General features: G+C 32.8%; 2 protein-coding genes across 2 annotated transcripts in view; both read left to right on the top strand.

Annotated features, from left to right (window-relative positions):
* The window catches only part of LOC114326262 (juvenile hormone acid O-methyltransferase-like), a 95,890-nt gene that overhangs the window by 42,250 nt on the left and 37,004 nt on the right, over window positions 1–16,636 (top strand). The window contains exon 4 of the mRNA XM_028274574.2: window positions 13,664–13,935. Within this exon, the coding sequence (XP_028130375.1) occupies window positions 13,664–13,935 (272 nt within the window). The remainder of the gene's footprint in view (window positions 1–13,663; window positions 13,936–16,636) is intronic.
* LOC114326250 (juvenile hormone acid O-methyltransferase-like) overlaps window positions 487–16,636 on the top strand; it is a 164,392-nt gene continuing 148,242 nt past the window's right edge. Inside the window, exon 1 of the mRNA XM_050642604.1 lies at window positions 487–902. Coding sequence (XP_050498561.1) covers window positions 562–902 — 341 coding nt within the window. The 5' untranslated portion in view covers window positions 487–561. The remainder of the gene's footprint in view (window positions 903–16,636) is intronic.

Raw genomic sequence — 16,636 nt, 5'->3', positions numbered from 1 at the left:
AACTGCAATACTTGGGACACATTACAAGAGTCGAAAGATATCAACTTCTTCGAATAATTATGCAGAGCAAGATAGCAGGAAGAAGGTCCATAGTACGTGAATGGTATAGCTGTAGCAACAACGAATGGTTTCGGTCAGCAGTTTCGAAAATACGTATAGCCCTATGATCGCCAACCTTCGGAACGAAGATGGCACTTGAAGAAGAAGAAGAAGTTGAACCAGAAGCCAAGATATACGCGTACCAGTTTTCGTTTTCCTAAATAGAAGCATTCTGGAGGCATTTAAAAGCTAATTACAAGACGCCATCTTCAAATAACTCTAGCTCCCTTAGGAAGAATTTTTGGACTAGGTAATTTGGGTTAATACCTAATATTTTGAGCCCAGGAAGCTATAGTTAAAATATTTCCAATTATTAATGAAACACCCTGTATACATATTGTTTATCAAGATGTATACACATATCACATTGTCATAAGCTGTCGCTCGGCAAGTCACCAGTTTACAATTTGTAGGCTGCGGTTGATTAGATATAGTTGTACCTTCCAAAATGAATACTAATTTATGGATAAAGGCGAATTTAACTCAAAATTAACACAACAAAAATTGGAGAAATACAAACATCTATTAAAATGGAAAAAGAATGAAACGATTCTCGAATTTGGTGCGGCCGATGGAAATACTTCAGTCAGCTCAGTGCTACCAGTGTTACCAAAGCATTACAAAGAGTATGTTCTAACTGATATATCAACTAATATGGTAGAGCATATGACAAAGAATCTAAATATACCTAGAAGTAAAATCATGCAACATGATATTGCTACAGTTAAGCTTCAAGACGAATTCAAAAACAAGTTTGACCACATTTTTGGTTTGTTTGTTATGCATATGGTGCCAAATCCCAGGTGAGATATTTCCTAGTTCTTGCATTTTTAAAATTAGAAAGATTTGCATTCACTCCATATTTACAATATTTATTTACATATTTGTAATTTTATCTGTACTGTAAGATTTGCTTCTACCTTGATTTCCAAGTCTTCAAATCATTGACCAATTAAACCCTTCCTTAGATTAAGTACAACTATGTTATATGGCCATTCCACGAACATACGCCTGTTTCGGATTACTTCGACAACGACTATTTTACTGTGCAACATAAGAAGTACGAAAGTAAATGGCGCTAATAATTATTCCAATAAACAACAATGTAATTTGCAATTTACTTTCGTTCCTCTTATTTTGCACAGTAAAATATTCGTTGTCGAAGTAATCCAAAACAGGCGTATGTTCGTGGAATGGCCATATAAGTATTTTTCTTAAGGCCATGGGTACACAATTCGCAAATATTTTACGGCTATCCCTACTTTTCCAGTCTTTACACGGCAAATTATGTGTAGTACAATTCACACTGGTATGGATATGTAAACATTACTAGAATGTCATTAACTTTAAAGAGATGGCTTTTGAATGTTCTTGGATAACTGTTATTTGTATAATTGCAAATGATTAATTCAGTTAATAAATGTGGATATATAATGTGTTAATAAATAGGAGATTCTGACCAATAGAAAGCTACAGAAATAAAAATTAAACTGATTATGTTTTAATGATTTAACTTCCAATCGTATAGTAATATATTTGATCACGTTTTAATTCTGTCCAATCAGATTAAAATTATACTAATTATTTCATTCATAGCAGATTCTGACCAATAGAAAGCTACAGAAATCTAAATTAAATCGATAATTTTTGATAATTTCCCATCGTCAAGTATATTATGTCAGATACCCTTCGTTGCTACGAAAAAACACATTCAGTGACATTAATGACAATTAATGTTTTAAAAATTATAAAAGTGATGATTTTCACCCGTCAAATTAATATTTATAACAACTGTTTGTTTAATTGTACTAACTTGTACTTATATAAATAAATTACAGTAAAATTTTGGTTTTGAACATTTTTATTCATGAAATAATCGCAACAAATTGCACTCGATCTCTAAAATTAATATAGAATTTTTGCCCTCGTGACACTTTGACATAATTTCACTCGCTTCGGCTCGTGAAATTAAAACTGTCAAAGTGTCACTCGGGAAAAATTCAATAATTTTGAGCTCTTGTGCAATTACGACTGAGAATTATCTACTGTAGAAAATTACTGATAGAATTTTTTTAAGTAGATAGTTTCTGTTTAATGGCAACCAGTTTCCTAGTTTTGACAACTGTCACATTTAAGAAAATATCCATAATATACATATTAAAAAATAATCTTACGAATATCGCACGACAGTAAGAATACATAAGAAAATAATGCTTCATTTTTACTCAAATTTGTTGTCATTGGGCAATAGCCACTCGAGCCTTGCGGGCTCTCGTGTCTATTGCCAGACAACAAATTTTCGAAAAACTGTCGCATTATTTTCAATTTATTCTCACTCTCTTGTGATATTATACCCGATAATTTTTGATAATATCCCGTCGTAAAGTATATTACGTCAGATGCCCTTCGTTGCTACGAAAAAATACATTCAGTTACATTAATGACAATTAATATTTTAAAAATTATAAAAGTGATGACTTTCAACCGTCAAATATTTATAAAAACTGTGTTTAATTGTACTAATTTGTACTTACATAAATAAATTACAATAAAATTTTGGTTTTGAACAGTTTTATTCATGAAATAATCGCAACAAATTGCACTCGATCATAATTTCACTCCCCTTCGGGCCGTGAAATTAAAACTGTCAAAGTGTCACTCGGAAAAAATTCGATAATTTTAGAGCTCTTGTGCAATTACTACTGATTATTTCATTCATGGGAGATTCTGACCAATAGAAAGCTACAGAAATAAAAATTAAACTGATTATTTCTTAATGATTTTAACTTCCAATCATATAGTAAGATATTTGATCACGTGTTTAATTCTGTCCAATCAGATTAAAATTATACTGAGAATTATCTACTGTAGAAAATTACCGATATAATTTTTTTAAGTAGATTGTTTCTGTGTAATGGCAACCAGTTTCCTAGTTTTGACAACTGTCACATTTAAGAAAATATCCATAATATACGTATTAAAAAATAATCTTACGAATATCACACGACAGTAAGAATAAATAAGAAAATAATGCTTCATTTTTACTCAAATTTGTTGTCATTGGGCAATAGCCACTCGAGCCCTGCGGGCTCTCGTGTCTATTGCCAGACAACAAATTTTCGAAAAACTGTCGCATTATTTTCAATTTATTCTCACTCTCTTGTGATATTATAGCCGATAATTTTTGATAATTTCCCGTCGTCAAGTTTATTACGTCAGATGCCCTTCGTTGCTACGAAAAAATACATTCAGTGACATTAATGACAATTAATATATTAAAAATTATAAGAGTGATGACTTTCAACCGTCAAATATTTATAACTGTGTGTTTAATTGTACTAATTTGTACTTACATAAATAAATTACAATACAACTTTGGTTTTGAACAGTTTTATTCATGAAATAATCGCAATAAATTGCACTCGATCTCTAAAATTAATATACAATTTTTGCCCTCGTGACACTTTGACATAATTTCACTCGCCTTCGGATCGTGAAATTAAAACTGTCAAAGTGTCACTCGGGAAAAATTCAATAATTTAGAGCTCTTGTGCAATTACTACTGATAATTTTTTCACTAACTATGTATCCAGTGATTGTTATAATTTATATGTACAACAAAAACTAATACTCAATCGAGAAAAGAGGAAAAGTGTTAAAGTGATTTTTTAATAATATGTATATTGTTACTATGGAACGCTTACAATTATTTTGAACATCTTTAACAACAAAATACTTGGACCACAGAATATAATCCTGATGTATTCGCTGCTTGGATCTTCTATAAATAACAAACAATAAATTACTTTTTGTTAAGTTTACGTCTTAAGGTACTAGTACACTTTAGAAGACCAAAAATAAGCATTTTTTCAAGATTTTTTTTCTCAGGAACTTTAATAAAAGTGAACATAAAGCTTTTTACATATTAATATCTAACTCTTAGAGAATACAAAAAATATATCTTTCTTCATTTATGCACGTACACTAATATTATAGAGGGCGCCAAAGTCGTGGCCTCGAAAAAAAGTTGTTCCGATGGAGGACAGTTAATCTCAGGATTGGGATCTCTGAAACAAAAAACTCGTACGGCATTTGAAAAAGGAAGGTTTCTTACGTGACAATTTATCACCGATAGTGAAAAATTCCGCAAAAAAACGATTTTACGGAAATTTGAAAAATTTGTGTGAAAAAATGGCCTGTTTTTCTTCAGTTTTTCATGGCTAAAAAATATTTATTTTTTATTATTTGGTCAAATTGTGGTAAACTGTCACGTAAGAAACCTTCCTTTTTCAAATGCAGTACGATTTTTTTATTTCAGAGATCCCAATCCTGAGATTAACTGTCCGCCATCATTTTTCGAGGCCTCGACTTTTGCGCCCTCTACAATATTAGTGTACGTGCATAAATGAAAAAAGATATATTTTTTGTATACCCTATTCCACGAACATACGCCTGTTTTGGATTACTTCGACAACCAATATTTTACTGTGCAAAATAAGAAGAACGAAAGTAAATTGCAAATTACATTGTTGTTTATTGGAATAATTATTAGCGCCATTTACTTTCGTACTTCTTATGTTGCACAGTAAAATATTCGTTGTCGAAGTAATCCAAAACAGGCGTATGTTCGTGGAATGGCCCATACTCTCTAAGAGTTAGATATTAATATGTAAAAAGTTTTATGTTCATTTTTAATAAAGATTCTAAAAAAATTCTTGAAAAAAATTATTATTTTTGGTCTTCTAACGTGTACTAGTACCTTAAATCAATTATTTATCAAATACATTATCAATATTATTTAACCAACAACTCAAAATATTCCCGGTGCCATGTCAAATATTTAAAACTGTCACTGTCATCATATTCTATTTGACTCAGTGCGATGTATGACAAAGATAGCGAATGTTCGATTTGGAAAATATCACCACGGACATGGTGTCCATTTTTTTCGAATCCTGAAGAAACTAATAAATGTTTTTAAAAAATTTAAACGCAGAATGAAAGACTAAATTATTATTGAGGGCCGAAAGTCCCTTAGAATAAATAAAAAGTTTCTTTTGCATGAGATGTTTGGAATTAAAAATCACTACATTTTCTCTTAGTTTTTCACCCCTGTAACTTATTGAAATAAACATTATAGAAGTTTTCAGGGACTTTCGGCCCTCGGCAATAACGTAATATTTCATTCTGCGTTTAAATTTTTCAAAAATACTTATTAGTTTTCTCAGGATTCGAAAAAAAAATGAATCCCCATTTGAATAGCATTGCAGCCGAAAATACGTACCCATCCTCTTAAAAAAATTTTTCACGAAGCAATTTACTGTGTGTTATATTCCGTAACTTGTATATTATTATGTCGAAGTAGAGCATACTGATTGAGCTCACCTCAACTTTGTGTAATTTGCTTTAGATAACGTTATATACGATGTTATTCCCTACAGTATTGTTTGCTACATAACAGATGTAACTTTATATTCCATTTCTAAGTCTTCTTCTTCTTCTTCTTCCTGTAGTGCCTATTTGTTCAGAATGTTGACAACCATCATGACCATCTCTACTTTGCACACTATCGTCCTGAAAAGATTTGTGATTGCTGTGTTGAACCACGTACGTACATTTTTCAGTCAGGAAATCCTTCGCCTTCCTGGTCATCGTTTTTCTTCTACTTTTCCCTGCAAGATTAGTTGCAGCAGTCCATATGTCTCGCTGTTCCTCACGATGTGAGCGAGGTATTCCATTTTGGCTGTGTTTATTGTGGTTAACAGCTCTTATTTTTTGCATTCTCAACAAAACACCCTGGTTAGTAACGTGATCGGTATAAGATATCTTCAGGATTCGACGATAAATCCAGATTTCGAAATACTCAATTTTCTCAACTTTCTAAGTCTTAGTCAAAGTAAAATACCCATTCCAGAATTCTGGAAACCTATACGAGCTTGTACAGATCTAGTGGAAAGGTAACATGTTTTTGGAGTCACTTGGGAAACTCCAAAAAGGGTTTGCTGTCTGCAATTTATTGCCTCGCAATCATGCAAAGTGTGGTTGAAAGTTTCAGCTTCTTTGCTACAGAGTGTTTAATAACTAAATCTCCATGAAATAATCCCATTATTTTCAGGTGTATTTTAATTACCGCATGTTCAGCAAGGATGCCTGTTATGACTGAGCCAATTTCTGCTTGTTTTTTCACAGTATTTCTATTCCGTCAGTCTGTCTAGTTCTTCTCGGCTTTCCAACTGTGCATATTTTGAGATGTTTTAGTTCAAAAGCTCTTATGTTCTCATCTCTGCCCCAAATACAAATGTATATTCTCCTATATTGCCACTACAACACCAGACCCTTCAGTTTGTATTGTGTGTAGGACAAACTACGGTTAATCCCTTTCACCCCCTGGCAAATGTCTATTTTATATGGTACTTTAGGCCTGTATCTAGGTAGCATATGGTCATAATTCATCATCCATTTGGTATCGTTAATTTCATTTATAATGATACTATGTCCTAAACATTACGTTTTCTCAGGTTTTATTTCAGTCTGGTAGATACAATTCTCGCCTTCCCCTTATAGCAATGTGCACAGTAGGGATATCCAGTACGGCTGGATCTACAGCTGCTGTTGGTGTCTCATTAGAGCCCTACCATTATAAGGCAAGTAAATATTTGTGCCTTGTTTATTTTGAGGACGACACTTCGCTGTACCTTTGGCGACCATACCTCAAATGCATACAAACTTTTTGGATTTATCGCCGTGTAATAAATCCGAATAGAAGACGTCTGGTTTTAAACGTCACGTTTTTTCATGAACTACACCTATGAGCTATATGTTAACATAGTTGCCGCTCTCATAGGTATTCGTTTTATTTACAGATATCTAAATAAGTCTAGAGTCTTATATTATTCCATATGGTTCTTTATCTTGATCCGTCTTTATCTTGTTTCGTCTATTGCTTTTAGAAAATTCGCCCTTCTGATTGCTTCCTAAGAGGTATTATCGAATGTTTCCTCTATCTTGAGAAATGCACCCAGCAATCCTTTTTGGATTTCCAGTACGTACTCCGCACTCTGTACGAAACAATGTAGTGCCCTTTTCTTAGGGAATCCTGGTTGGTCTATACGCATACTGTGACTTTCAACCAATATACCAACCCTAATGTGCATGTCGAGCAGTTTTTCTAGGATCTTCATTACGAATGACATCAAACTTATCGGCCTCAGGGACTTGCTATTTCTATCCGGTTTTGGCAGGTGTGTGCCAGCTGGCACAAGCTGATGATGCCAAAAGCATCAATATTTTTGGTATGGATCCCATCCCTAACCTAGTTATGTAATTTTTTGTACAGAAAATAGTTTCCCTTCTAGTGGACACATCTTACCCAAAACTGGTGATTTATATGACTCAAACATTTTTAACAGTCTTTGTCATAAATATGTGTGTGTTGTTAATGTCTTTTGTTCCAAATTAATTAAATAGAATAAATACGAAATAATCTGCTAACATTATACTTTTATTTAGTGGAGTAACAGACAGTAACAGACATAACACATCGGCCAACACTACTATCTATCTCTATATCCCAATACTGAGTCCTCAGCGTATTTTATATCAATCAAAATAATAACAAATATGGTTCAAGTTCACGCATATTAAACATGTGATACAAAATTATAAACGGATATTATTTTTATATATGTTCAATACCCTAAAGGTTAATAACATTCTTATTTAAAATATGATTTATACAGAGTGTTCATATTATACTACATCTTGTTCTCTATTAATCACAAAATCTTCATGAAGTTTTGAGCATTGTCACTTTAACATACTGTTATATTTCTATTTGATCTGAAAATTAAATTTTGATAATTATAAGCAGAATTCAATTTAATATAAAATATTTTCAATTTTCTCAACCACGGGCATATAAATTTAGAACAACCTGTATACAACAAATTGTTATATTTAATTTTAAGAAGTGATTAAACGAAACTCGGGAAAATGCGCTTAGAATAAACAAAGTGAATGGCGTACCATTATCGTTGTTCGCGGAAGGTTCGATCATTAGCCTATGCTAAATAAAACTCAAGTGAAATCGATAATAGGTCATTATCGTAGTTCGCGGAAGGTTCGATCATTAGCTTATGCTAAATGAGACTCATTTGAAGTAGATAATAGATCATTAAATTTTGTAATTAGTAGAAAGTAATTTTAGAATGGGAATTAACTATTTTTCTTTTGAAATCCATTAAGCATATTTAGAAAGATTAAAAATTGGTTTTGAGGAATACTGCGAATGAGAGTTGGTGGTGGAAGTGTGATGTGTGAATCTGGAAGGGATATTTAGAAAGTAGGGGAATGAATGACAAATAGAGATCAGAATGTTTTGAGCTGTCGAGAAGTGAAGTCCAGTAGTAGACGGTAGTGAACGGAGAGTGAGAAAGCCGGTGTAGTTCCGTGAGTGTGGAGTATCTATCGTGGAACGAGAGGTAGGCCAGGTTGAGAGTAAAAGAACCTCCTTGAGCCAAGAGTTCCCGGTAGCTGATTGCAGTTTCAAAAAAGGTAGAACACAGCATCACGACAGAAGCAGGAAACGAGAGCTATACGAGCTAGTTTCAGAGGAGAACATTACTGGAAGCCAGGACGAGGTTTTGATTGCAGCCAAGGACAGCAGGAAACGGGTCTTGTGTGAAGACATTCTCAGTTCACCAGAAAAAGGTCAGTCTCATTTGTTTGGACATGAATGTATGGGTTTTTCGTATTAAATACCACATTTAAAATTTAAGAAACATAATCAATAATATCAGAAAAGCTTCATCAAACTTAAATAGAATTGTTGCTAATAAATCATAATAGTTAAATGTTAATAAAAACTTTCAATTGGAAACCAAAAGGAAATAAGATTCCCATGTGTAAATGTTATGTTTAAGAATAATAAGATATAGCAAATATTAAGCAGTGATTGCCATTTAAATAAAATAAACAATATTTTGATTACAATTGTAACCCATATGTGTTATTATTTTACTCTTTTCTTTCCTATCCCGATTAGGAACCATTGAGAAATACTTAGAAGCCACGTATGTAAGTAATTAATTTTATAAAAAGCCCTGAGATTGAAAACATATTGATATGTGATCTGGTAAATTAATTAGATTATTATTAATGTATTGATTAAATTAAATGACATATAAAAATATTATCTCATATCAATAATCAAGATCACAACAACTGTCGTCCAACGTGAAAAGCATGGAAAAGTATTTCTAGTGGTAAATTTGAAGGATAGAAAGAGTAAAGCCGGTATTTGAAAATTTATATGTCTGTGGTAAAAAGTGAGATACTTACATTTGTTAACATAAAATTTTAGATCTCTTTAGGTACAAATTTTACATAACTGATTTAATATCTTATTTTTACGATATTTACATTTGATATATTTATTGACAATTTATAATATTTGGGTGAGAAAAAGTCGTCTTGGTAACATACTAGTAAAATTTCATATTTGGCGGGGACAGTACTTCTTGAAAACAAATGTCTGTGACAAGAAGCCAAAGCAAAGACAACAAAAAACAAAAAGAACATTCAAATCAAGAGAATAATTCAGACCAAGAGGATATTTTAGACACGACAATCATGGCATCAGAACAGCAAGAATTATCAGGTATAGATAAATTATTACAAATGATGCAACTCCAGTCACAAAGAATGGAACAGAAAATGGATGAAACACAACAAAAATTGAATCAAAAAATGGATGAAACACAACAAAAAATGGATGAAACACAACAAAAAGTGGATCAAAAAATGGATGAAACACAACAAAAATTGGATCAAAAAATGGATGAAACACAACAAAAAATGAAACAAGCAATAGAAGAGAACAACAAGAAAATGGAGGAACGCATAGGAAAGTATGAAAAGGAAGTAAAAGGATGTTTGACAATGATCAAGAACGATATGGGACAACAAGAGACAGAGATTAAAGAAATCAAAAGCAAAATAAAGGAAATAACGAATTGCCAGAAAAAGGAAATAGAAAATTTGGAAAATAAGTTGGAAAATGCTATTCAAGTAGACAGAGAAGAAGTAGAAAAAAGAATCACAGAAATAGAAAAACAAGTCACCGAAAACCGGACGCAACAAAATATAGGAGAAAGAAGAGAAATGGTTATACATAGCACAGATGACGTGAAGATAAGGTTTGGCGGGGATGTAAGAAGATTACACCCAGTGCCGTTCATAAATAGCCTGAAAAAGAAAATACAACACATCGGAAATTTCGAAACAGCAAAAGAAACTATCAGAAACCATCTCAAATATGAAGCAAGCCTATGGTTCGATAGTAAAGAAGAAGAATTCGGCAATTGGCAACAATTTGAACAAAAATTTTTGAATTATTTCTGGGGAAAGGTCCAACAATTGGAAATTAACAAGGAATTGCAAAATGGGAAATACAATGATAGGATGGGTGTATCAGAAAGGACATATGCTTTGCAAATTTACAATAATGCAAAACATTTACAATATAATTACTCATCGGAACAATTAGTCGAACTGATTGCAAGACATTTCGAGGAAACGCTGGAAGACCATATCACATTGCAAAATTACAAAGACATAGATAGTTTATGCCAATTCCTACAAATAAGAGAATCACGTCTAAGAGAAAGAAAATCAAGAAGGTCGCGAGAAGATTACAGGCCCCGAGAAACACAAGATTACAGAGATAGAAATCAAAATAGGAGGGACTATACAAGACGAGATTTTAATCCCAGAAGGGAAAACGAAAATAGAGACAACGGAAGAGGAAATTATGAACAAAGAAATAGGCAATGGAATAAGGACAGAAATCGAGAATACCAGAATAGAAACACCACACGCTCAAATCAAGAAAACAGAAATAATGGTAGACAAAATGAACAGGGATATCGAGAAAACCGAAACAGATCCGACAGAACAAGAGAAAATAGAAGAGAAGTAAATAATACCCAGACAGATGAATATGACGGAGAGAGACATTATGACGAAAATATAAACAACGATGAGCAACCGGCGTCTTTTCACGACGGCGCTCACTAAAAACCAAAAATCAAACAGGAATCTTTTGTCACCCCAAGGAGTTTATTAAATTGGCAGGAAACAACGAAAAGAAAAATGGAGTTAATTTAAAATTTGTGGATGGATTTATCAACGAGAAACCAATTAAAATTATGATAGACACTGGATCTGAAATAACATTGGTCAACAGAAAACTAATAGAAGAAGTTAACTTAACAAATTTAATTTACAAAATACCTAGGGTAAATTTAGTGGGCGTAAACAAACGGACATTGGCAACTATAAATGAAGGCATACGAGTAATGGTACGACTGGGTAAGAATATGTATGCACGACAATGTGTAATAATGCCAAACATGTCACATGACATGATAGTAGGAGTTGACGAATTGGCAGAAAAACATGTAGTGATAGATTTTAAAAATAATACGATGAAACTAACAGAAGAAGAAGAAAAAGAACAGGACAAGGAACATGAGAAACAAAATACGGACGAATCAGGTAAAGAACAAACAGTGGAAATGAATTTGGCAGCGAAACAAGGACAAAGAAGAAAAGGGAGAAAAAGTCAGAAAAAGACAAAAGAAAATGAAACCTGTGGCTCCTCAAAAGAAGAGTTGAGCCCAGAAGAAGAAAATTTGAGAGTATCAAAAGCAAAAGAAAACTGGGATTCCTCAAAAGAAGAGATGAGCTCAGGAGAAGAAGAAATAAAGCTAACAAATGAAAGCGAAAAAGATATGATCGAAACAGTGGCATTTGAAGAGGAGGCATATGAAAACGAGGATGCAGAATACACGGTAAAAGCATGTGAAAAATCTGAGGAAAAAGACAGAAGATTGATATGGGAAAAAGGGAAAGACAACATAATAGCCGACACTCTAACACAGGATGAGGACACTGAAAATAAGGAAACAATTACTCTACAGGTGGGACTAATTAGAGTAATACAAGAAGAAGGGGTATAAGACGTAGATTAAAGTAAGGAAATATACAGGGAGTTGGTTTTGCCTCGAGAAAATTTATTTAAAAATGCAGATAAATTTTATCGAATACAAGGCGGGGATTTGTTATATTTCTATTTGATCTGAAAATTAAATTTTGATAATTATAAGCAGAATTCAATTTAATATAAAATATTTTCAATTTTCTCAACCACGGGCATATAAATTTAGAACAACCTGTATACAACAAATTGTTATATTTAATTTTAAGAAGTGATTAAACGAAACTCGGGAAAATGCGCTTAGAATAAACAAAGTGAATGGCGTACCATTATCGTTGTTCGCGGAAGGTTCGATCATTAGCCTATGCTAAATAAAACTCAAGTGAAATCGATAATAGGTCATTATCGTAGTTTGCGGAAGGTTCGATCATTAGCTTATGCTAAATGAGACTCATTTGAAGTAGATAATAGATCATTAAATTTTGTAATTAGTAGAAAGTAATTTTAGAATGGGAATTAACTATTTTTCTTTTGAAATCCATTAGGCATATTTAGAAAGATTAAAAATTGGTTTTGAGGAATACTGCGAATGAGAGTTGGTGGTGGAAGTGTGATGTGTGAATCTGGAAGGGATATTTAGAAAGTAGGGGAATGAATGACAAATAGAGATCAGAATGTTTTGAGCTGTCGAGAAGTGAAGTCCAGTAGTAGACGGTAGTGTACGGAGAGTGAGAAAGCCGGTGTAGTTCCGTGAGTGTGGAGTATCTATCGTGGAACGAGAGGTAGGCCAGGTTGAGAGTAAAAGAACCTCCTTGAGCCAAGAGTTCCCGGTAGCTGATTGCAGTTTCAAAAAAGGTAGAACACAGCATCACGACAGAAGCAGGAAACGAGAGCTATACGAGCTAGTTTCAGAGGAGAACATTACTGGAAGCCAGGACGAGGTTTTGATTGCAGCCAAGGACAGCAGGAAACGGGTCTTGTGTGAAGACATTCTCAGTTCACCAGAAAAAGGTCAGTCTCATTTGTTTGGACATGAATGTATGGGTTTTTCGTATTAAATACCACATTTAAAATTTAAGAAACATAATCAATAATATCAGAAAAGCTTCATCAAACTTAAATAGAATTGTTGCTAATAAATCATAATAGTTAAATGTTAATAAAAACTTTCAATTGGAAACCAAAAGGAAATAAGATTCCCATGTGTAAATGTTATGTTTAAGAATAATAAGATATAGCAAATATTAAGCAGTGATTGCCATTTAAATAAAATAAACAATATTTTGATTACAATTGTAACCCATATGTGTTATTATTTTACTCTTTTCTTTCCTATCCCGATTAGGAACCATTGAGAAATACTTAGAAGCCACGTATGTAAGTAATTAATTTTATAAAAAGCCCTGAGATTGAAAACATATTGATATGTGATCTGGTAAATTAATTAGATTATTATTAATGTATTGATTAAATTAAATGACATATAAAAATATTATCTCATATCAATAATCAAGATCACATCAATACATAGTTCTCCAAACGCACTCTAACAGATTTTTATTTTAGACAAGCTTTCATCAACATAAACAACATGCTAAAGCCAGGCGGTCAAGCATTTTTATCATTTTTCGAACGCGCGCCGGCAGATCATGCTTTCCACAATCTGCTCCAGTATCCAAAATGGTCAAGGTATGGACACATGCTGTCTGCGCACTACTACAGCGAAAATGTGGAAGAATCGTATAAAAAAGATATCGACGCTGCAGGATTCAAATCTTATACATTTGATGTCGAAAAGGACTATGCGATTTGGCATGAAAGTGTGGAAGAAAGACGAGGTAAGTATATATTCAATATATTAATCACTGTGTTGTCTATGATTGTGGATCCCATAGTCGAAATTGTGGATTATTTAAGAGTACGAACATGGGCTTAAAAAAATAGAAACACTATTATACAGGTAGCAAAAAAGTATGTAAACAGGGTAATTTCTCTGAAACCGATTCTAGGATGATAAATGAGATGATATTCTGCATTTTCTAGAGAACATTTCAAATTTATGTGACGTCACCGTTTAGCATATCGCCACCATGTTGATTTTTTTAAATGGCAACCTAGGTCGAGTGATAATATGATAGAAAAGCTTATTTTTCCTCTTTTCATTTTATTAATCCATTTTTATTTTTCAATATTCTTGGTACGCCCTGATAGATAGATAATCTAAAACTAAAACAGGTAGTACTCCCTGAAAAAATGTCAAAACAAAAAATGTCAAATGTGATGTTTTATATAATAAAATGTCAAGGTTTAAATTAGTCTTACTTGTATTTGATATTAGTATAAGAGCTGTGAGACATTTTTGAGTAGGTATTTTAGGCAACCTGAAAATTGTTCAGGTGACTTTTCCATGATAGCCTAATACAAAAATGCCGGTCTGGCTGGAGGGTAGCGGTTATTTTCCCCAAAAATCCCCCCCAAAGTTAAAAAAAGGGTAAAAATTGTTATTACAAAAAATATCATTGACGTGACTTTAAAGTAAATTTAAATATTCAAATATAAAAAAATAAACAGGCCAGGCGATTTGAGGGCGATTTTAACTCTGCAAGATACTTGCATGGGCGTCCCAGCATTATTTTCAGGGGATGCATCTGAACTTCAGAAGATTTCATCTGAATCTGTATATACTATTAACAAGTATAAAATATACAACTATACATGCATAGCTATGTACATCTCTTCCAGACAGGGAGGTGCAATTGTTATTTTGACAGGGTATTTTTTAATATTAAAAATAAATAATCTAAAAAGACAGGTTTTTTTTTGGTGAAATTTTCCAACTGACATGTGATCAATCAAATTACGCGTGCATAATAAATGAAAAGCGCTATAGGTAAGCACCAGTGTGAGAAAGAGCGTATACCTATTGCTGTTTGCGTCCTCTGTTGTAACTGAGCGAGTCCGTTCACTCGAGAAAAATCACGTGACTTGGCGATACCCATGTTGTTGTAAGTAACTTTTTTTTAATTAAAGGAAAATAATACGGACTATACAATAGATTTTGCAAATATGATAGAAGAAGACAAATTTATTATTATAAATATATAGGTAGAAAAGTATAAAACTATAAACTAAATTAATTCTGTGTCCGAATCTTGTACTTCTTCTTCAAACTCCTCATCTGAGCTTAAATATTCATTCTCTTTTTCTTCGTCAGACTCCCTTCGAGACTCAGATTCCTCTTCTACCTGATCTGTAAATAGTTGTAATATGTATTTAGAGTTAATTAAAAATTAATTAGTGATTAATTCATTGAGTTGCTACGTATTCTTACTTATATAACCAATACTTAATACTTTTTCTTATATAACCAATCACATCAGGTTTTTTATTTCTTAGTATATGACCAAAGTAGCTCATTTTTTTCCTTCATAGTGTTGAGTATTTCTTTTTCCTTTTTCATCTTTCTTAATGTTTTCGTGTTTGCTACGTGTTGTGTCCATGATATTTTTTACATTATTCGATAATACCACATTTCAGCAATGGCAAGTCTTTCTTCAGATGCGCCCGTGATTGTGCAGGCTTCGACTGACGAGTCTGAGGAAGAAGAAGAGAATGAATATTTAAGCTCAGATGAGGAGTTTTGAAGAAGAAGTACAAGATTCGGACACCGAATTTATTTAGCTTATAGTTTTATACTTTTCTACCTATATATTTATAATAATAAATTTGTCTTTTTCTATCATATTTGCAAAATCTATTGTATAGTACGTATTATTTTCCTTTAATTAAGAAAAAGTTACTTAAAAAACTATAATATATAATAATCACTCCAACGTTTCGATGCACAACAACATGGGTATCGCCAGGTCACGTGATTTTTCTCGAGCAAACAACTCGCTCCGCTAGAACAGAGGACGCAAACAACTATCGGTATACGCCATTTCTCACAGTGCTGCTTACCTATAGCGCTTTTCATTTATATGCACGAGTAATTTGTTTGATGACATGGCAGTTGGAAAATTTCACCAAAAAAACCTGTCTTTTTAGAATACTTATTTTTAATATTAAAAAATACCCTGTCAAAATAACAATTGCACCTCCCTGTCCGGAAGAAATATACATAGCTATGTATGTATAGTTGTATATTTTATACTCGTTAATAGTATGTACAGATTCAGATGAAATCTTCTGAAGTTCAGATGCATCCCCTGAAAATAATCCTGGGACGCCCATGCAAGTATCTTGCAGAGTTAAAATCGCCCTCAAATCGCCTGGCTTGTTTATTTTCTTTATATTTGAATATTTAAATTTACTTTAAAGTCACGTCACTGATATTTTTTGTAATAACAATTTTTACCCTTTTTTTTTAACTTTGGAGAGGATTTTTGGGGAAAATAACCGCTACCCTCCAGCCAGACCGGCATTTTTGTATTAGGCTATCATGGAAGAGTCACCTGAAAAATTTTCAGGTTGCCTAAAATACCTACTCAAAAATGTCTCACAGCTCTTGGACCATATCTGCAGTTTTATAAAAGTAAT

The sequence above is a fragment of the Diabrotica virgifera genome, chromosome 2 (genome assembly GCF_917563875.1).
Source record: "Diabrotica virgifera virgifera chromosome 2, PGI_DIABVI_V3a".
Lineage (NCBI taxonomy): Eukaryota > Metazoa > Arthropoda > Insecta > Coleoptera > Chrysomelidae > Diabrotica > Diabrotica virgifera.
Note: the sequence above shows the minus strand (reverse complement) of the source record. Positions and strands in the feature narration are given on the sequence as shown.